We start from the raw sequence: 23,256 nt of genomic DNA, 5'->3' as shown, positions 1-23,256 counted from the left end.
TAAAACGTATTCTTAACACGTGTGTAAGTTTAACCCGGATTCTTCCTTACTCGAGTCGGTTACCTGCTTCGCCTTACCCGTTATGTATTTCAGTTCCCATTATTTCTGAGTTCCCTGCATTACAGATACGATTGCAAGACAGCAAAATACTTGACAGATTTTATTCCCAGTGACGTCCCTTAGCAAATTGCAACTCCAAAATGTCGTTCTCTATAATTTTTCAGTCTCAAATTGTATACCAATTCAACAATTAGCATATTTCATTATTTTCATCTCGACTATCACAACCAAACAAATCATACGAAAGTCATGAATATTCTGATCTGAGCGAATACTAAGCCGGCTCTCACATCTGAACTCGTCCGTCTGTAACGTGTAGAATACCTCGATGTGACGTCATAGTTATTAAAAAACACATGTTATCTTATGGACCTTTGCACACTGCTGGAGTAAAAAAAAAGAGTTTGAAAAAAACATCTGGAGGCACATGCAACTATTTTCACCCGAAATGTCGCACTTCGTCATTCATTTTGGCTTGCCGAGTGACATCACTGTCCCTGCATGGCCTTGCTATACGCACATAAGAAAGTTGCATGTTGCGCTCAGTTTTGATTTATGATTATTATGCCGATTTTCAATGTGCGACTGGACTAACATTTGTTATACAAATCCTTAGCGCCGCAGACGAAAAAATACCATTTACACGAATCTTATCACTTATATGGCCGTAATGTAATATTCTTATTTATTCCATAATTTGCTGCCCCTTAGAATATGCCAGCCCCTGAGCAACGCATGGCCTGCCTGCCTATCTGTGTTAATAAGTTTATTAATTATATATTGACATACTGAATTTTTAACAAGTGTGGAAAAAATACGTGGCAGCGGTCCGCGGAATTCAATATTTTGATTTTAGTGGTCCGCGAGGTTCAAAAGGTTGGGGACCGCTGTTTTAAATCGGTCCCTGGAGTCGTGGCCAAAAAAAAACAATTCATATTTTTCGCGCACGGCTCAGTCGCGGGTAATAATTGGGTCGAGGTTATTGTACGTTCTCAATGATCGTTGACTCTAAGCTTAAAGTTCAGCATATTAAGGGGGGACATGCTCAGCGTACGTCAAAATGGAGCTTTTATGCTATTTTCAAAGAATGATCCTGGACATTCCTAAAACGTTGTAGATAATCCATTTACATAATTTTGAAGCCTTATTATTCTTTATAACATGTGTTTGAACATGTACCGTTTTAAAAAAAAATCGGTTAGGCACATGTTCAAACACACGCGTTAACATGATCTTACACCCTACTTCATTTATCGTTTGTCAATTTATGGCTACGGCCGTATGTTGTAGCTTAGCCACTGGGAAATGCCAATAGAAATGGCGTATTTCAAAAAAATACTACCTTATTCTTATGTCAATAATTTTTATAAAGCAAACATTATTCGTAGAATGTTTATTACATTTGAATGGTCAAAGTCATAACTTATAATCAGTATCTTTAAAATTATCAATAAATGTGTAAATCTTGCCCATTTTTTGAATAATAAAATGCCTAATTCTTGTCAAATTTGGGATCACAGAGATTATCAATATAATTTTTTATTGTAAATATTTCACTATAATAATGTCGACATAAATTTTACTAATGGTTTTATAAATGCTTTTAAAAATGAATAAATATAAAAAATCTTAACACCATTTCACATGGACGTACTAAACGTACTATATTCTAAAACATTAGAGCGAGAGGTTTAAAAGAATACTATTTTATGTAATAAAAATACTTGATGCAGTCATCAAATGTGTAAAATAAAAATAAAGGATAATAAGGCTTCAAAATTAAATAAATAGATTATATACAACGTTTAAGAAATGTTCAGGATCATGCTTTGAAAATAGCATAAAAGCTCCATTTTGATGTAGGCAGACCCTCATGCATTATATTTTAGCAACTTGGCAATGATCTAAAATGCCATCCTTAGATCACAATACTATTATGATCAACGAGATTAAAAGGAGATTCGTAGGCGCTAATATAATTAATGATGATATCTATTATATAGGTCATTTTATAATGTCATTACTCATTACATTTTCCGATTATAACAAGAAAGTCCATTTATATAAATTGTATGTTACGACCCGATTTTATGGTTCTGAGACCTATGATAAGCATAAATTGCAGAGATTTGAGCAGGGCTAGATTAAGTGTGCACTACTTACATGCATTTTTCATTGCCCGTCTGTAGTTAATTTTACTCTACCCTTTCCAAGATCAACAATGTCGCAACAGTGGAAAAACTTTTCTCTATGATTAATATTCCATTTGGACAAATGAAAGAAATTGCCTTCAACTGGACACCGTCAATGTTAAGTAGTATTTTTGAAAATATCGATATCTTAAAAGACGTAGGTAGGTACCTACTGTATGAAAACATTCTCTTGGCTACGTGTTAAAACTGTGAACTAACATGTTCCGCCAATTTTTAACCGCAATTCCATTATAAGCTCCTCTCATTTAGTAAACAACAGCGCCTGGAAACGTAGCGAAGAAGATATTTTCGCACAGTAGAGTGTACGTTTTATAACTTTGCACTTTTTACTACACTGCTACGCCCTTAGCCTGATTACCTCGCATACAATTAGATCAAAATGATATAATGTTTGAGAATCGTAATAGAATTTTGGGTTTCCACCGTGTGTACTTCTTCCTTCTTTCCTCGACGTTTCGGGCTCGTTGCATAGGTCATTATGAAGAGGTACCTATGTGTATAATATATTAAAATTTCTATAATGCACATTGAAGAGTAGAGCATAAGATGATTGTCAGTAGGTACCGCAGGCGAAAAAAATTAAGAAGTTTCTTATATTGTCAGAAATTATAATATGTAGGTCTTCTTCTTCCACCCTGTCACGTCCCAACATTGGGGCATAGGGCGAGCACAAGTTGGCGCCACTTCCCTCGGTCCATCGCCAACTCCTGCGCCTCCCGATATGTCAGACCTGCAGCACGTAGGTCGCTTTTGTAGCACCGCTGCAGGGTGAGGGAGGGTCGGCCACGGCGACGGAACCCTTGAGGTTGTGCCACAAGGGTACGAAGTGCCGCACTCTTTGGCGGCATCCGGAATACGTGTCCCAGCCACGTAAATTGTCTCTTCGTGATAACTTCAATCACCGAAGGCTGTTGTGTCTGCTCACGAACTCGGGTGTTTGTAACGCGGTCGTACCGATGTACCCCTAAGATTCGGCGGAGACGTCGATTCTCAAAGCTCAAAAGCTGAGACTCTTGAAGCTTAGTAAGATGCGATGTCTCACAGCCATACAGGAGCACAGGTAGCACGCACGCGTTAAACAAACGACATTTGGTCCTCACAGAATACAGCCTTGACCTCCATGCGACTCCAAGCTGGTTGAACGCAGAGCCCGCCACACCCATTCGGATTCCAAGCTCACCAGAAATACCACCATCATCGGCAACCGTGGCACCCAAGTATTTGAATCTGGACACCAGCTCGACGGGCAGACCGGAAACCCGGAGAGGAGTGTCGGCGTCGATGCATGCAGCACTGCACATGGATTTGGTCGTAGCCGCATTCAGATAAAGACCCACACGTTTCGAGTTCGCGGCGAGCCTGCTCACGGTCACCTCCAACCTTTCGATCGTCGAGTCAAACACGACTGCGTCGTCTGCATACTCCAAGTCGCACAGTCTTTCTTCGCATATATCGGTTGTGTCATCATGATGTAGACGTATCCCACTTTCGGGGCAAACCGTCTTACGCATTATGAAATCCATCATGATGATAAAAAGAAAGGGCGCAAGTACACATCCTTGCTTGACTCCTGACGTGATTTCAAAGAGGTCAGAGGATGTTCCGGCTGCTCTCACCCGACACTCTGTATTGGTGTAGAGACCACTTATCACGGCAACCAGTTTCCGTGGGACACCATAGCCTAGCAGAATTTGCCACAAAGATTCAAGATGAGGACTGTCAAATTCCTTTTCATAGTCCACGAAGCAGCAGGCGACAGGTATATTCATCTCTTGGTACTGTTGCAGGAGGCATCGGAGAGTTGAAATATGCTCTGAGCAGGACTTCCCCGGGACAAATCCACTCTGCTGCGCACGCAAAACGTCCAGCATGGGACTTCTAATCCTGTACAGGAGAATCTGCGCCAACACCTTCCCGGGAACGCTGAGGAGAGTGATGCCTCTGTAATTATTAGTCTTGTTGGTTACCCTTTTTGTGCAGAGTAACAACGGTAGCATCCCTCCAGGCTTTGGGGCACTGCTCCCTTTCCCACACCTCGTGCAGAAGGTCACACAAGGACGGCAATATAGCGCTCAGTCCGCAGAGCAGAAATTCTGCATGGATGCCATCATCTCCAGGAGCTTTCCTGCGCTTCAGTCTTTTGACTGCCTCTATAGCTTCAGGAGTTGTCGGAGGATCTTCGCAGAATCCCGATGCAGTAGTGATTCCGAGGGCGGTGATCTCCGACGGAATATCGAAGGGATGCAATGGAGGTGATTCAGGACATCACTGAAATGTTGGTGCCATAGCTCCTGGACCTTTGCAGGTTCAGTGACTGTCACTCCGTCAGAGTTGCGCTCCGAATTCCGCATCCCGAATGAGGTCATCCAAGCGTCGGCGCTTATCGTGGCGGGCAGAACGCTTTACCACGCGGTCCATTGTCTGGTATTTCGTGCTGCGCTGTGGGTCGTATGTGCCATTGTCCCGCAATTCTTTCAGGAGCTTCCTCTTCTCAATCATCTCCCATGTATGAGGTGACATCCAGTCCGGCCCGTGCGTATGCCGCTCTCCTAAGGCAGTAGTTGCGGAGCTCATTATAGCATCCCGGAATAATATCCATTTTTCTTCCAAGGGATCCGAGTCGATAGAAGACGTATCAGAAAGAGTTCGAGCATCATATTATAAGCGCTTCCGCAGCTCCAGCTCATAGGTTGCACGCACACGGGTACTTTTCAGTTTTTCCACATCGAGTTTGACCATCCTTTTGGGTTTGAGGTCTATTCGGGATTTCCCGACCAAGAGTTCGTGGTCACTGTGGATGTCTGCACCTCTATATGTCCGCACGTCTAGCAGTTCATGCCGGTATTTCGCTTTGACCAAAATGTGGTAGATCTGGTTTCTTATATTACCGTCTGGCGATGTCCATGTATATTATTTGTGGATGGTCTTATGAGGGGATAGACTACCACCAATCACAAGACCATTCATTGAGGCAGAATCTACCAGACGGGAATCATTACCGTTCATTTGGCCAAGACTATGTTTTCCCAGCACAAAGGGTCCACGCGAGGGGTCAGATCCTACTTTGGCATTTAGATCACCAAGGATAACTGCATGATCACAGCTGGGAATATTTCCAGCGGCTTCCGCCAGACTTTCGTAGAATGTATCCTTATCTGCATCGCTAGCAGCCTCTGTGGGAGCATAGCACTGCAGAAAAGTGATGGAGCCCGACTTGGTCTTGAAAGTAACACGGAGTAGACGTTCGGAGATAGCTTCCCAGCTGGTGAGGCACTCGCAAGCTTCCTTGTACATCAGCAATCCTACTCCACTACGTCGCAATGTGGCGTGTCCGGAGTACAATAGACGAAACCCACGAATAAACTTCTCGCCAATGCCAGTGAGTCGACACTCACTGATCCCGAGAACATCTAACTTGTATTGAGAAAGTATTTCTGTTAGATGCTCGGCCTTTCCAGGGACATTTAGAGTACGGATATTGTAGGTTCCAAAACAAAATCGTTTACCGAATTCAGGCGAGGTAGTCAAGATGAAAACGGGGGTCTGAGGCTTCCCTGTGCTTGGATTAATCTGTTGTTTTAGGGTGTGCAGGTGATCATCACACAGCACCCGAGTTCACTGGTGGGGCTGCCACCTTAGGGCCCGTGAACATGCCCTGGTTTTCTGTAGGGGTTTTCCTTCCCGTAGCCAGAGTGTACCAGTTTTTAGTCGCTGGTGATTCGCCTTGCACCCTCCTCTATCTGCTACACCATGCTGCCTTGCCTAGGGACCCCCACGGAGAGGTTAGAGGTAGGATTTGTTGGCAGAGCTATCATGGATAGTCGACATACTCAGCATTTCAAATGGAAGCACACCTGATCTGGCATCAAGGCATACCCCACTGAAGTCAACTTTTAATCCATTATCTGACGGTGAGACCTTTCATGATTAATAATATAAGTACAGCTCCATTGAATCGCTCCGGGTGAAGGTCGTCCAGATGATGACCAGTCTCCGATAGTGAATTGCAGGAAAATAAGAAGAAAGGAAATTAAATATTTTAGAGTAGGCATCGATTCTTGTAGGTACCAGTGTTGTGTACATACTATACTGTATGTGTTATATTTTCCAAGAATTTCACTCGAGGAAGGCGTCTTGTATGTTGAGCGTGATGCATTTTATCGGTGTTAAATAATGCGGTTTTTTAATTATGTTAGAGCGATATTTTTATTGCGCACAAATGGTTATAACCTTTACGGTGTCTGATGCATTTGAAAATGTCTAGTCGAGAATTTATTCTCCATCATAATTTCTATTCCCTACTTTCTTCTTACCATGATAAAATACTGAACAATAATTAAAGAAATCGTAATTTTTTATGATTCTCATCAAATTTAAATAATTTACAGTAAATTATAAAAGACACGTCAATGACCCCCCAAAAGTGTACCATTGTTAAAAAAACAATTTTTCCCGAAAACGGAAAAACTTTTATCAAATGGTAGCACTGAAATAATGACTGTTTTGACAGTTCGTCCAACTGACGTTTGAAATTTGACGTTATCGCGGCGCGAAGTAAACAAGATAATTAAATCATGATTATACATGTTTTTACGTACATTTCGCATCTCGCGATGAACTAATTTGATAATTGAACATTGACAAAACCGCATGACATACTGTAATCATTTGACATGTTTTAAAATCATTGATGTTTTCGGCCGCCGGTAATCAAAACGCAATAAGCAAATCGGAAATGAGCTACTAATATATCACATTTCATGATCAGATTGGTTTGCGATATCATTTGCTGTAAAAATGTGTCATATTGGATTTAATTATTTCATTTTAATCGTTGTTTTTATCGATGTAATGCTAAAAACCAATACTAAAATCAAATACCTTTATGATCTTAATTTTTCATAAATAAATTCAAACTGCGTACCTATCGTTATTCTTCGTGTTCTTTTGTTTTTTTAAAAAAAATCTAGTGACTTGTTTAGTTATATACCTACTGATACACTTCATATTATTATCAAATTACGAGTACCTATTCATTACGCGCAAAACAAAATTATTTAACATTCTGCCGAAGTACCTACGTAAAAATGACGTGCATTCATTAACACTCCATTGGTCGTAATTTTTAGGTAGGTAAAAAAAGTAGCAAAATTGCCATTTTCACTAGCAGTGAGAAATGAGTCATTTAAATGTAAACAGGATTCACTATGAATTGCTATGTCTACATTTGATCACTTCATTTCAACTTTTTAATTCTGGTTTTAACATCGACTAGTTTTGCGCATGCTTTATGTTGAATGCGTGGAACGCACTGCGCCAACTGTGTACACATGTACGTCAAATACCTAGTTTAAAATTTTTCACAGGAAGCAATGTTGCCCTCTTTTTATAATGCTGATTTTAATACAAATATGTAAAAATTATAGTAAGTATTTTGATAAAGCTGTGGTACACAGAACATTTTACGTTTTGAATCCTTCAAAGTTATGGCATTTTTGGCTTATTTGGCATAAAATTATAGTATAGCTTACAATTTCAATATCTATTTTTTGCAGAATCTTTCAGTTGGCAACACTGATATGATGTTGAACAGATATCCATCGCTGGCAGAGCTACGTGCGCTAGCACTTTCATCATGAATAATGGCCATTTTGAAACCGGTTTAAAGCAGGCAATGCTAAAAATACAATATGTAAAAATATCTCTTAACGCAACATCGTATTGGCAGTGTACATGACTGGTCATCATTAGGTCTGAGGTGCGAATCCGCATGCTGCCTAAATTTTTTATTCTGTATATCGTCTATTCAATTCTAAACTATCGTAAACGCCAATTTTTCGAAATACGTTTTTTTACATCAATCGATTCTCTATGAAATTTACAACATATCTGTATAAACCTAAATGCATAGGAGTATATTGAATTTAAGAAACAATTATTTTCATGCCACTTCTTAAATATCCTAAGTGACATTATTTGCCAATGTATTGAATTTTTCATAAATTTGAAATTGGAAAAAATTCCCCAAAATTTATTGTAATTTGAAACACAAAAAATGAATTTTTAATATTTCGATATTACAGAATTATATCGAATTAAGTATAGGTTCATAATTTCTAAATTTCGCCTTCCTGCACATTTTATGATTTGGCGTTTAGGATAGCTTAGAATTGAATAGACGATATGTATAATATAAATAATAAGTACATGAAACATTTTCAATAACCGTATATAGCAACGGTGTATTGGTAGTGTAAGCGACTGGTAATTTTTAGGGCGAAGAAGTTTTATTTGGTTTGTAAAATAGATTTGGAGACAAAAACGTGACAGCGTCAATTGCATGTTTTGAGGTAATTCCTGCCAATAAACGTATTATTTCATGTAAAAAATATTTGCAGTATGTAGTTACGAAGAAATGAATTAAAAATATGAATAAAATGTTGGATAATATTATGACCAATGGAGGGTTAACATCAATACAAATGAAACAGTGACTGATAAACAGTGATGCACTATGCCCAAGTATGATTTAAGTAGTATGCATTGAAACATTCAATTATTGATCTAATTATTTACGAGATAACAACGTCAAAATGCAGTCGACGTCCACCGATTATCTTCTGTCTGAAAGTGAGATATTTTACATACATAATAATGATATTTAGTTCAGTTTTTTTGTATAAGTCATCAAACAAGTATGGCTTATTAATTTTAAACTAAAACATAACTGTGTATTGGTAAGTAAAATTACTTTTTGGTACTGTCTCTTATCGAATGTTGGCGACGTAATTCCTACACATCTTTCTGTCATGGGCCAGTTGTATCAGGTCACCAACGCCTTGGGTATTGAGCAATTTATGAAGATTGTTTAGTCAAGATAATGTCTTTCCACCAGTAGCGAGGCTTGGAGGTAGGCTGTTAAGATTCGGCATAAATAATGCACGCTAAACTTTGTCAATCATACTTATTTGTTTTTATTGAACCTAAGAATACAATTTGCAGATGATACTGATTAGTTTTTAAAATTTAATTAAACCCTGGTTAAACCAAACCATAATAGTTAAGGTATGATATTGGCGATCTGACAAAAATAGTGTACACATTTTCAGTCATACTTGTTTTCGTTGAATTAAGAATAGGTAGAACAGATAGAAGGTGTTGGTTAGTTTTTTTTAAATTCATCAAGCCTTGCTTAAACCAAACTATAATCGATAAAAAATATTCTTCTATCTATAAAATATCTAAAATTATGTATGGTTTAATATTATCTACTACGGCTCGGATTAATCAGGGTTTAATTGAATTTTAAAAACTAACAAACACTATCTATACATTGTAGTCTTAGTTCAATGAAAACAAATACGCTTGACTGACAAATTTTCTCTTCTTCTTCTTCGGCCATATCTGCCCCTTAGTTGGAGCATATGGACACCACGCGGCGCCTCCAAGAATCCCTGTCGCTCGCCAGTCTTGCATCGTACACACTCTATAGATAGTGTTTAGGGCCTTCCAGGACGCCGGAATCTGGTTGGCTTGAAGAACAGGCAAGCCAGGTTGAAGTTCTCTTCTGGCATCCGCAGCACGTGGCTGAGCCAGGTCCAACGTCGCCTCTTCACTCTCAGCATGATGAGAGGCTGCTTGGTGCGTCCACTTATCTTCTCGTTACTCCTAAAGACATACCACCACATACCCAGTGTCTGTCGCAAACATCTGTTCTCGAAGCTCAGTGTATGGTTCCCTTTCTAAGGTGCCTTAATTCGCTAATGAAAACAGCACTGTCAGAATGCAAGCGTCGAATAGGCGGCTTTTGGTTTTGACAGAGTACAATCGTGAGTCCCAGGCACTCCCCATCGAGTTGAATGATAAAGCTTAGTGTGCACTATTTATGTCGGATCTTTACAGTCTACCTCTACCCTTCGCTACTGCTATCACCATTGTATGTAATTCTATTTTCATCAATGTATCAAGGCCTTGGTCTCGGCTAATCGTGAGATTTAATCTTTTTCATTCTTTTAACTTTGTTTTTGAGTTATGTCTTCGTTATCACTATGAACATTCTTTTAGAGTTTCATGAATATTTGTGCAGATAATATCAATAATATTGATTAGTTGTGAAGTACCTATTTAATAGGCACTTATTAATACTGATAGCATAAGTATATGTTCTGGGAAAATAATCTAAAATGCTCTATCAAATATGTAGACACAACTAACTATCTATAACCTACATCTTCCAAACTTGCTTGTAATGATCTATTATCACAAGAAAGTATGCTGGCTGAATTCTAGATTGTTCTATCTCCATTTTCGTAGAATGGAGAGCAAGTTGAAAGTTTACATTCAAATAAACAAACAATCAATATATAATTTTTTTTTCTGACCATGTCCGATCCTAATAGGATCATATATGGGCCTCCACAGAGTAGAGGTTTGTATTAACAGATTTTTGTTTTTTACGAGAAATGGATGTCAGCCACATGCTCAACCTATTACGTCCATACCCTGACTCACACACAAATTGAAAAACAATATATTGTGTACTTGCCAGACCCAGGATTCGAACCTGGAACTCACGGCCACCGTGGGTGTTAATAATATGTGTTTAAATTTGTGTATTTTATTTGAATGAATAACTTGTCATGAATAAAAGTATATTAGATGCAATACTGTTTTTCTCTGTCTTTGTAAGTAGGTACATTTTTACAATACTTTGAAATAATATCTTTATTGAAGTCTTTTCTTCGACCATGTCCGCCCCATAGTTGGAGTATAATATGGATAACACACGTCATGGCACCTCTAAGAATCCCAAGTTTTGCCAACATCCCATAGCTCCACCATACACACTCTGTATAAAGTATTTTTAGCGGCATTCTAGGGCGCCGGAATCCGGTTGGCTTAAAGAACAGGCAAACCACGTTGAAATTCTCTTGAAGCATCAGCAGCACGCGGCCAAGCCAGGTCTAACATCACCTCTTCACTCTCAGTGTGATGATAAGGTATAGATGTGTTAACAAGAGTTGAGGTGAAGCAATACTCACACAGACGCATTGTTTACAAACAGGATGTTTAAAATTTTCTTCTTTTCTTGTAAAGCCAGTGCTCACCTACGCATCGGAAACCTGGACATTAACTCTACGAAATGAACAAGCCCTGAACATTTTTGAAAGAAAAATTCTCCGCCGTATTTATGGACCGATCAGGGACGGCACCAATTGGAGGAGAAGATATAATGCTGAGCTCTACGGGCTGTACGAAGATTGCAGCGCAGTTCAATCAATTAAGATTGGGAGACTGCGATGGCTAGGTCATGTGCACCATATGAATGACAATGAACCGGCAAAGAGAGTGATGTCCAACAATCCAATAGGGCGTAGAAGAAGAGGCAGGCCAAAGATTTGCTGGTTGGATGGAGCTGCCAGTGACTGCCATATTCTGGGGGTACCGAATTGAAAAGCGGCCACACTGGATAGGGACAGGTGGAGGGAGCTGTTGGAGGAGGCCAAACCCACACCGGGTTGTCGCGCCCCTGATGATGATGATGATGTTTAAAATTTTTAAATCGACATCAACGTATATGCACATTGTCCTCTTTTCGCTATAAGCGCAATAAGTTGGCGTAAGCAAGACAAACGGCTGATAATATGCAAATAATGTTATATTATTCACCTGGGTTAGAGCGCTTGACAACAACAAAATGGAATGAACATATTTTTATTAATATTCAAAATAATATTACACTATGGAGAAAGAACATAAAAGAATTGCACTCATCGACAAAACCATTCACTTTTTTATAATCTGACAATAGGGACAACAGAGAATTTGAAATAAAATAATGTGACCATTTAATATTCATTTTTTCACAATATGTGAGATAGAACATCGCAGAATTCAGTCAGCGAATTGTAGACATTCTAAGATTGTGGTACAATGTCAAAAAAAAGATAGTGCATTTCAGTTTATCCATATTTAATCAACCTAATTAATGTCAATGCATTGTATTTATCTTTTATTTAAATAATGATCAATTAGGTTAGTATGTTGTTATGCACACCCATTATCAAAATGTATTCATTCGGTGATACAGAAAAAATTGGCATTGACAATCGGCCTAAAATTAAATTATATCTCATGACTTTTAGGTTATGATTCAAGGCTGGTAGGAAACTCAGAGTTGTGATTTGATTTTGAGGAGTGGTGTAGTAAATGACAAATCATATACCTACTGCTGTAATCTTTCCAGAAATATTTGTTTGTTTCTATGGTTTTTACATTAAACCAGCAATTAATAACAAAACAATGACGATAGTTCTTTCTTCTTTGATGATACAAAAATCCGTGTTGCTAGCCACTCTTTTTGCATCTTCCCAGATCATGCCAGCATCCTATAACTGCACTGTATATATTCTGTGGATTGTATTTAACTGCCTTCCAGGACACCGGAATCCAGTTGGCTTGCAAAAAAAGCCAGGTTAAAATTTTCAAGTCCAACGACGCCTCTTCACTCACTGCATGATAAGAGGGTGGATATATAATCTTACTCTCCATAACGTACAAACAACAAAATGGCGGGTAATATTTTTAAAATATTTACCTTTCGCTACCCGTAGTTATTTTTCATGAGCCTCAGCCGACTGACTTCAACTAGCTAACCAGGGTACCAAGGTACTAGTGTCGTATGTCGATTTTATGCCGCTGCTCAGTGCATAATCATGATGGTAACACTACATATTATTAAGTGTTTACATGAAAAGAAATTAAACTTATTGTCGACTATTGAATGACTCAGGGGGTGATTAAAATGTAATAATCATAACACAATAAGAATATCAGGATTTATTGTGTCACTTACCAATTTTGGACCCGTCTGGCTACCGGAATTTGTTCCCGCGTGCCCCTCTGGATCAATCTACCGCTGATTAAAGTTTTCATACCTGAATGTTATTTTGTCTTAGTCTTAGATTATAGAAAAATATAGATGGAGCTATTGCATGTGTTTGTCCTTCAAAACATGACGAACTTTTTCATGCACTTTCCTCGCCCCCTTCACGCTTCCTCCGCGACCCTTTCCTGGGTTATACGAAAATATGTGTGACAGTGTGCGTGTCGTAGTGTTGCCAGATATCGAATATTTAGTCCAATGTTATAATTTTACAAGCGATGTTTTTATAAATTATATTATGGCAATACTGGCGTATTGGCTATGCACTTGGTAAAACATTACTCACTAAAATCGACTCATGCGGAGGGCTTGGTCTTAGTATTGTAGTGGAATAATTCAACTTTGAACATGCACAGATACGATTTCTTTTAGTGCGCAAGAATTAAGCCGGGCTAATATATGATCGCCATAATGGATTGTGCTTACTTTAGCAATATTGGTTTGCTTTCTCTCACTTGACTATGTCTGGTTTTCTGTCAAAATTATCAAAACTCATAATGTAAACACAATTATTTATGTTATGTGAACCCATCAAATGATTTTAATTATTGTAATAAATAATAAAGATAATTTAAATGATTTAATAATATTATTTAAATCTGACATAATCTGTACTTGATGGATATGTATGTAATTTCTTATACTATGTATGTAATCCATTTTAAATCTTTAATCTATATTGCGTGGGTGCGTAATTATTTTTTTGATTAGATTTTTTTAAAAATAATTCAAAATTGTGTATCTGCCTGGATACCAAGTAGACCTGGTGCATAGATAAGTTTTTTTCTGATGGGCGACTTTGTTTTGGGAAACTCCCTACTGATTAGTCATCTTATCAATGAAAGAGGACGTAGCTGTGTAAGCCAGAAGCCTAAATTGGTGGAACTAAATTAAAACCTTGGACGCTGAACTAATGCGATAATCCAGTCGTACCCGAGGGGTATAAAACAACTGAAAGGCCGCCCCAAAGTATGCTAGATTGATGAAATACAGTACTCTCTCAGTAATCCGTCAGCCCAAAAACCAGACAAGTGTCCAAGTAGTGAAAGCGGGGGATTATAGTGCATAATATATACAATATATGGTAAAAATTAAAAATTATTTCGTAAAAATAGTTTTTTTGAGAAATTTGTACTAGAAAATTACGGTTTTATTTATAATTAAAATCTATACTAAAATACTAAATTATACATATTTATAAACTAAGTTTATTAACTAAATATTAAACAGTAAATCACTTCTACCCACGATGGCCGCTGGCTGCGATGGCTTAAGTGTTGGCCTATCTATAGTGTCGTGGGTCCCAGGTTCGAATTCTGAGTCTGGCAATTACACATATTGTTTTTCAATTTGTGTATGAGTCAGAGTATGGACCTAATAGGTTGAGCAAGTGGCTGACATCCATTTCTCGTAAAAAAAAAAAACAAAAATTTGTTAATACAAACTTCCACTCTATGGAGGCCCATATGATCGTATTAGGATCGGTCATGGTTAAAAAAAAAAATCACTTGACACAACCAGTTGTTCATTGAGGCAGATATTCTTGAATGGCTTTAGGATTCCTGGCTTTTCCTATGAACAAAAGCTTCATTTTGTGTATCCCGGTTGCATTGGAGCACGGCATAATTGTGAAGCGGTCCTTGGGTACTTTCCTCCCTGGTACATTACTTTCTTTGTGATGAACGTACGTTTTACGAAGGAGAAGTTTCCAAAATAAACCCATCTCATCTGCGTTGTATACTTGTCTTGTACGCGGCGGACTACTGAGTTTGACAATCGAATACCGGCGAATTGTAGAGCTTGATTTTGTGCTTTCAGCTAGTAAAAATAACGGTGGATTATAGTAGTTGTCGGATTCTGAGAGAGAATGGTATTAAAGTTTGTTGGAAAAACGTGGCAGTGAAGAACAAAGGTGAATGAAATAATGAAATTAAAACCTTTAATAAGAAAATTTCACTGCGACGCTTTGTACTGTTTGCTTATTAGAAATCTTTATGTGAAAGTCTCCAAAATTTGTTTATCCTAGAGCAGACGTGGAAAACTAGAGCCCGTAAACTGTATAAATATGACAGTACCACGTATCTAATGAATTATGTATCCTTCTGTTTGTAGAAAACATCTCGCAATCTTTTTGAGACACGTTAACTGGTGGCTTAGTTAATCTGAAATTTATTATACAAGATATCATATCAATACCACACTAACTAATACCAAAGGTTATGTAATAAATAAACACCGTACTGCATAATTTTCTTTCTACTTTGATATGATTCCACTGTTACAAAAAAGAATGAAGATAATGCATTTGTAGGGTTGCCAGCAGTGGTGGAGACTCGATCGAAAGCATTTATTTCACATTTAATTAGTAAGTTGGTTAGTTGAGCTGGTGCTACAGATCATTCATGTACATCGCTGACTGCAGAATCAACTATCATCCAGGTATCTTTCTCCAGTTGGCCACACTCGGACTCTCTGCATCTACATTTAATGTTAATGCAAATAAGTTGTAGTGGGCAACAACCTCATATTATACAGGTGTGACATACTTCGATAGTGTCGACTACTTTGTCATCGAAACGCCTCGAAGTTGCAACAATGCGGCGGTCAGCAGATTTCCCAATTGGAAACAACATCAACAATTTACCGAATATTCATGTATATAAATAGCGAGTCATAGTTGACGGGTGATCTCAGTCCGTCCAGTATAGATTCAGTCTCAGTATCATACTGCACAGTAATCACTTCCACCGAGCCTGGGACCGCTAACATCTCCCGTGTATCATTTACTCTTGTACCAACTGTATTCTGTTATGCAGCAATAAACTCTCGCTCTTCTATTCATCTGAACAACCTCCAACAAGCCTCTTTTCATCTCTACACCTGTCATCCCTAAGTGGTTCTCGTCCCTTTACAACGAGACCGCCAAAAAGAATATGATAACGCAAAAATTACATTATTTTAATTTTAAATACTGCACAGTGGCATCTATCTATCTCGTCATACCGGAAACGGTGATGTCATACTGGTCGTAAAAAATTATGTATTTCTCCATAAAAAAATATAAGCAGATTACGAATAGACGGCAATAGAAGTGTCTATCAACAATAACCACTCTGCGTTTGATTTTATCGCCCATTTTATTTTAGACATTTACTAACCAGCTAAAGTAGACGAATTCATTCACCTCCATGTCATCAACATATGTTTTGTTTTTTTCCGTGTCAACTTTCAGGCCAATTTGGCAAGCCACCTGTCTCAGAGTCTTCAATGTATCTATTGCAATTCAGTAATTGCATGGGCTTATTCAAGATGGTTCTGGTAGTACCTTAGACTATAGATACATCTAGACGCCACCCGTTGCATTGCTAAATGAAGCCGCGTGCCTTGTTTGTGAGCGAGCGAACGCATTCGTCTACAAATGTTCGAGACCATAGACCATTTCGCTAGTGCTCGCCCAAAGTGCTCGCACTAGACGCTCAGAATTAAAATATAATTTTCTGTTTTTTACTTTATATAGTATTTTTAAGCGGTCAAAATGCAACCATTTGATAAAGATGTCCATAATTTAAGTTATTTTAAAGAAACACTAGGTCACTGATATTAAAATATATAATAAAATACAAATAAATTATCACGAACATGTATCAACTTACTTATGAAACGTAATACCATCTTCTTGCTTATCAGTACGACTACCACATTTTAAGACAACACACAGAACCATTTTTTCTACTTAATTAACCAACAATATTTACCACTGACTTTATGTTTAAAACAAAAAATATCAATTTTAGCAACACGAGCTCTCAAGTTAACGACGCTATGTGAAGCGTTTTGCCCCGATTTGATGGCGATACTTTTGGAAACTAGCTTGTAGCTAGTAGACCTTTTATCTTACTCTAGCGCGTGTCGCAGAGATTGTAAGGGTGCCGAATACTTTCTCACTCGCACTCATCCATCGTTTTTGTTCAGGCCTTGGGTAGTACAGTCTTTTGAGTCTCGAATGATTTCGAACGTCTTCCTGCCTCATCGTGCAAGACATTATTCTGTACCTTTCTGGACCTTTAATAGTTACTACTTTTTCATGGTCAGTCTTGTGAGACTGACGTGTCTGTCTGGTATTGCTGAGTACTAAAAATAGTAAATTAAAATTTGTGACAACCCTATAATACATATCCGCATTATAATAATATAATGACATATTATAGGTTGCTAAGGTCAACATTTCAACATATTTTATGAAATTTACATTGATAAGGTTACAATATTCTTGTAAAATTACTTTGTAAATAAATACATGAACTATTTTTAACGTCATATTTTTTTTGCACAGGTATCATGAGTGAATGATTTACAATTTAAGGTGACGCATCAGTGAAACGGCAAATAATTTTCAATTGTAGGCGCGACGAAATTTTGGACTCGCTCGCATTCAGTGAGAGAACGTCGAGCTAGAAACATGTCACTCTGCTTCGTGATGGCGACGGGCCAATTAATTCTTAAATCGTGTAAAGATGACTAAAAACGTTACCCATTTACTTACGTCTACGTCAATGAATATATTATTATTGTTACTAATAGAACAATAAACAGAATATAAAATGGACGTATGTTGGATATAATGCTGAGCTGTACGGACTGTACGAAGATTGCAGCGCAGTTCAATCAATTAAGATTGGGAGACTGCGATGGCTAGGTCATGTGCACCGTATGAATGACAATGAACCGGCAAAGAGAGTGATGTCCAGCAATCCAATAGGACGTAGAAGAAGAGGGAGGCCAAAGATTCGCTGGTTAGATGGAGCTGCCAGTGACTGCTGTATTCTGGGGGTACCAAATTGGAAAGCGGCCACACTGGATAGGGACAGGTGGAGGGAGCTGTTGGAGGAGGCCAGGACCCACACCGGGTTGTCGCGCCCCTGATGATGATGATGTTGGATTTATATGACAAATAATATTTCGTTTGACAGGCGTCATTTGCACCCGCGACCCACAATCCGCACATCGCCTAGCAACGATCTTTTTAGACCGTGCCTCAACTGATGTACGGCCTTAAATATAACACAGGGAAAAATATATATAAAGGTATACTACCATTTACCTTCCATCCAGGGTATCCAAGAGATACAAGGCGTCCTCAGGTAGACCTAGAGGCCGCTGGATCGATGAAATGATAAAGTTCTGCGGAAGTACGTGGCAACGCAATTCACAGGACCGAGAGAAGCGGAATCAACTTAGAGAGGCCTTCATCCAGCAGTGGATAGATTCAGGCTGATGATCAAATCAAATCAAATTTATTTATTTTACATATAATGAACATAACAAATTATAAATTCAAAGCGTTCACGACATGACATAAAATAAGTGTTCATAATTTAAAAAAATTAAAATACCGAGAAGTGTGAGTTAATAATACAATAGGTAATAAAATAAGAAAAGAAATAAAATAAAATAACAAAGTAAAAGTAGATGGAAGCACACAGAGTGAACTGTGATAGACCCTATCTTAAAAACTTATAAAACAACGTCCACGTAAATTCACCTTCACGTAAGTGGAATATATCAATATCCGAAGCGATTTCATTAAACATGGTTATTGCCCTCCCAATTGGCATTACTAATGGCAGGTTAGTTCTGCACCGTGGGAGAACAAACAACGGATGCCCTCGATTCCTAAGGTAATTATCAGAGACACACAAGCCAACACCACCAAGAATGGCAGAGTTCACATTTACGCCTGAGTTTATATTTATGATGATGATGTAATATTATTTATTTCTAAGTATAAAAATTTTAGAAATTAAAAAAAAGTTGTTCGTCCCAATAGAGGTATTGAACATGTCAATAAACAAACTACTCGAAAGAATTGAAGTTATGTCTATTCAAAAGTGATTTATCTTAATAAAGTTTTCCAGATTTCTGATAACATATCCTAAGCTTACAAGGTGACATTGTCTCTTATCTCCAGTTAAGATTATCTTGATGTACCTCCGCACATGTTGTAATTGTGATTTGTAGTTAATTGAACATTCTCCGCAGGGGCGGCATTACCTGAGATGCATACTGCTACCGGTTGGTTCAGATACAATTTTCGGGATGTGTTCACACTGCAGACCGTCAAGAAAAGGATCCCGATCGTGGAATGGCTGCCCAAATACCGCGGTGACTTGCTGGTGCAGGATATTATAGCGGGTAAGTGGATGAAAGCTTTTGTTATAATTATTAATCATATAATCAAGTAAACAATGACTGGAATTATTTTTAGTTAATGCTATTTATTGGTGGAAAGACAAGATATTATTAAAAGAAATCACAATACGATTTTTTATGTTTGTTAAATATTGTAACAAACATTCACAAACAATTACATAAGTACCTACGAAAAATAAAAATATTTGACTAACAAAAAATGTTGTGTTTTTGTTTTCAACTCAATTACTCAAATGGAATAGTACAAAACTTAAATCTATTAGAATTTAAATTAAAATTCCATCAAGTACCATCGGTCGATAGTATTAATACTTATTGTTTTTTTGTGTTTGCTCCAGTGGCGAAGGGTGGGGATAGGCTGTTAAGATCCGACATAAATAGTGCACACTAAACTTTGTCAGTCAAACGTATAAATGTTTCTTTTGAATTAAGACTACAATAATAATGTAGATGGTGTTTGTTAGTTTTTAAAATTCAATTAAACCCTACCTAATCCACGACATAGTAAAAAAATATTTGTTTATCTATAAATTATTGAAAATTATGCCATTAAACCATACATAATTTGGGATATTTTATAGGTAGAAGAATATTTGGTACTGTTCGGTTATCAGGAATACAGCGGAAAACACATTTTGAAAATACCCGATATACTGGATTATTGTTAGTTTAGGTTAGGTTAGGTTAGGTTAGGTTTGCTTAGGTTAGGTTTGGTTAGGTTAACCTAACAAATAATCCAGTTTATCGGCTATTTTCAAAATGTGTTTTCCGCTGTATTCCTGATAACCAAACAGTACCGAATATTTTTATCAATTATGGTTTTTAAGGCAGGGTTTAATGAATTAAAAAAAAAACTAACCAACACCATCTGTAATATTTATTATGTATTCCTAATTCAACGAAAACAAATAAGTATGACTGAATAAGTGTGCACTATTTTCGTCAGATCGCCCATAGCATACATAAACTATTATGATTTGGTTTACGTAGGGTTTAATTGAATTTAAAAAACTAAGCAGCACCATCTGAAAATTGTATTCTTAGTTCAATAAAAACAAATAAGTATGACTGAAAAAGTTTAGAGTGCACTATTTATGTCGACTCTTAACAGCCTTCGCCACTGGTTTGCTCCAGAGCAACGACCCAATGGATTAGAGGAATTGCTAATAATTATACCTCTTCAAAAAATCTCTTAATATAACGTAGACTCTTTGGAGGTCTTACTTCTTCTAATATCACTACTCACTTGTTTTAAATTACAAAGTTATGTCCCGTTTACATGGTTCACTTTTGACAATCATCGTGGAGGAAGCATCCGCAGTGGTGTAAACGCACATTCATCATCGAAAGTGATCATCCGGAATCAAAAGTGAATGAAGTTGAACTTGTTCTATTTTGGATCATTTTTTGATCACTGCGGATGACGCGTGATGCGCACACGCCACGCATGTGCATCGAGCCCCTCAGTACTGTCGTAATATTTACTGTCATTTTGAATAATTGAAAACAAACTGGTTAAATAGATGTTCCTGCAGTCCACATCATATTTGATAGTACATACTGATTGTAATAAACAAAGTGTTGTTTTGTGGTTCTTGGTTGCTGTTTCTGTGATTTCTGTGTTCGCTTGATGCCATTTTGGAATGAATCGAGTATTTCGTTTTCGCTTCATTACTTTTAGCTATAAAACACCTTGGGACACAAAGCGCGCCAACTGTCCACAAATAATATTGAATGCACATTATATTTTAGTGACAAACTTTAATGCGACATTATGAGACAAATGTAACTATTGAAAATAACGTATTCTTTAATACGTTCAATTTATCCCATATTTTTTCACACTTGAGATCTGTACCCTGTTGTACCACACTCGGTAGGGCAAGACAATTCCCATTAATTTTGTATTATTTGGTTTGAATTCTACTTAGTTCAATTATTTTCCTAGGATTTTTTCTAGTAGATATATTTATACATAAAATGTAATAATACTATAAAAAGTAACATTTTATTAATTTTTTCTAAGGTATCAGTGTTGGATTGACAGCTATTCCTCAAGGAATTGCATACGCAGGCGTGGCTGGATTACCACTACAGGTATTTAAATTAATTATTATCATGCAGGAAAAATGTTAAAATATCGCAACAACATATTTTTACAGTTTCAAGTAATATATTTCGCCAGATAGACTATATCCATCTTCATCCATCTATAATACTTTGCTATCTTTGTGAAAAAGCCTGCACGAGGTGGCATGGTGAGGTGTGGAATTCGCAAATGGGTCACAAGGCATTGCTTAGCGCATACCGTTCATCTGGTAGCAAAGTAGTAAAATGTTTGCCTTTTTGTTATCTCAGAAAGTACCTAGATAGACAGCATATGTTTTTTTACATTTTTATCAGGAAATAAACAAAATTTCGATTAGGGAAAATTTTAGATCGATAGGACCAATTATAAAAATGCGGTATTTGATCAGCTGTGCCTCTGGAAAAAAATTATACGCACACTGTCGCTCCACCTCCTGTGAACTGTAAGTCATAGTTTTTTTTGTGATTCTAGTCACATGGAATTACCAAAACCGCCATTTATGTCACTAATGGTCAATGTTTCTTATGACATGCTATTAAAGAGAGTAGTATAAAATATCATTAATTAATTGTTTATTTTCAGATCATTAATTGAAAAATTGTAGTCCAATGCGTAAGGCATTGACTTTTCATCCGGGGACTTTGGGTTCGATCCCGATGAGGACACAATATATTTATGTGATTTTCTCAATGCCCGAGTGTTTCTGATTGTATCACTTCTATTATTAATTACATTACTGTCATTGGGCTTCATGGGCTGTTGTAGTGTTAAAAAAAATATAGTTCACACATATACTGTTACAATTATATTTGTTTCGTAAACAATACAACTTTGCACACAATAGCTAAACAACGACAACAAAATAAAACTATTTTTTATTGTATTTTATGACAGTATGGCTTATACTCTGGATTCATGGGATGCTTCGTGTACCTATTCTTCGGAAGCTGCAAAGACGTGACCATCGGACCGACGGCCATCTTGGCTCTCATGACGCAGAAGTACGTCCAGGGTTTCGGTCCCGATTTCGCCGTCCTGTTGACATTCCTGAGCGGATGCGTGATATTCCTTCTTGGAGTATTTAACTTGGGTATTTTAATTTTATTTATTACAAATTGCTTATACTAAGATGTTCATTCGACCATAATTTACCGATTTAATATGACTAAATAATTACAATAGGCCTAAAACCATACAAAAGAAAATATGTTAGACACTAGACGCCACCCATTGCATTGCTAAATGAAGCTGCGTGCTGTGCGTTTGGTTTGTGGGTGCGCGAATGTATGCGTATACAAATGTTTGAGATCATAGACCATTTCGCTAGTGTTCGCCTAGACTCGCACTAGACGCTCAGAATTAAAATATAATTTTCTATTTTTTTTACGTTATATAGTATTTTTAAGTGGTCAAAATGCAACCATTAGGTAAAGATATCCATACTTAATGTTATTTTAAAGAAACACTAGGTCACTTGATATTAAAATATATAATAAACAAATAAATTATCACGAACATGTATCAACTTACCTATGAAACGTAATACCATCTTCTTACTTGTGAATACGGCTACCACATTTTAATACAACACACACCACCATCTTTTCTACTGAATTAACTAAAAATATTTACCACTAACTTTATATTTAATACAAAAATAGCAACTTTAGCAACACACGCTCGCCGTTTATCGACACAAGCTATCAGCCAAACTAAGATTTTATGACTACGCCGACAAC

At 37.3% G+C, this 23,256-nt stretch overlaps 1 protein-coding gene across 1 annotated transcript in view; it reads left to right on the top strand.

Annotated features, from left to right (window-relative positions):
- The first annotated feature begins 8,443 nt into the window (after positions 1-8,443).
- Positions 8,444-23,256, top strand: part of LOC147070005 (sodium-independent sulfate anion transporter-like) — a 29,295-nt gene continuing 14,482 nt past the window's right edge. The window contains exons 1-4 of the mRNA XM_085949331.1: positions 8,444-8,903; positions 19,258-19,410; positions 21,455-21,525; positions 22,412-22,607. Of these exons, the coding sequence (XP_085805457.1) occupies positions 8,867-8,903; positions 19,258-19,410; positions 21,455-21,525; positions 22,412-22,607 (457 nt within the window). The 5' untranslated portion in view covers positions 8,444-8,866. The remainder of the gene's footprint in view (positions 8,904-19,257; positions 19,411-21,454; positions 21,526-22,411; positions 22,608-23,256) is intronic.

Source organism: Rhyacophila brunnea, unplaced genomic scaffold (genome assembly GCF_057557595.1).
Source record: "Rhyacophila brunnea isolate RB1 unplaced genomic scaffold, BYU_Rbru_1.0 scaffold_22, whole genome shotgun sequence".
NCBI lineage: Eukaryota > Metazoa > Arthropoda > Insecta > Trichoptera > Rhyacophilidae > Rhyacophila > Rhyacophila brunnea.
The sequence above is the reverse complement of the archived record's forward strand: the minus strand, read 5'-3'. Positions and strand labels throughout refer to the sequence as shown.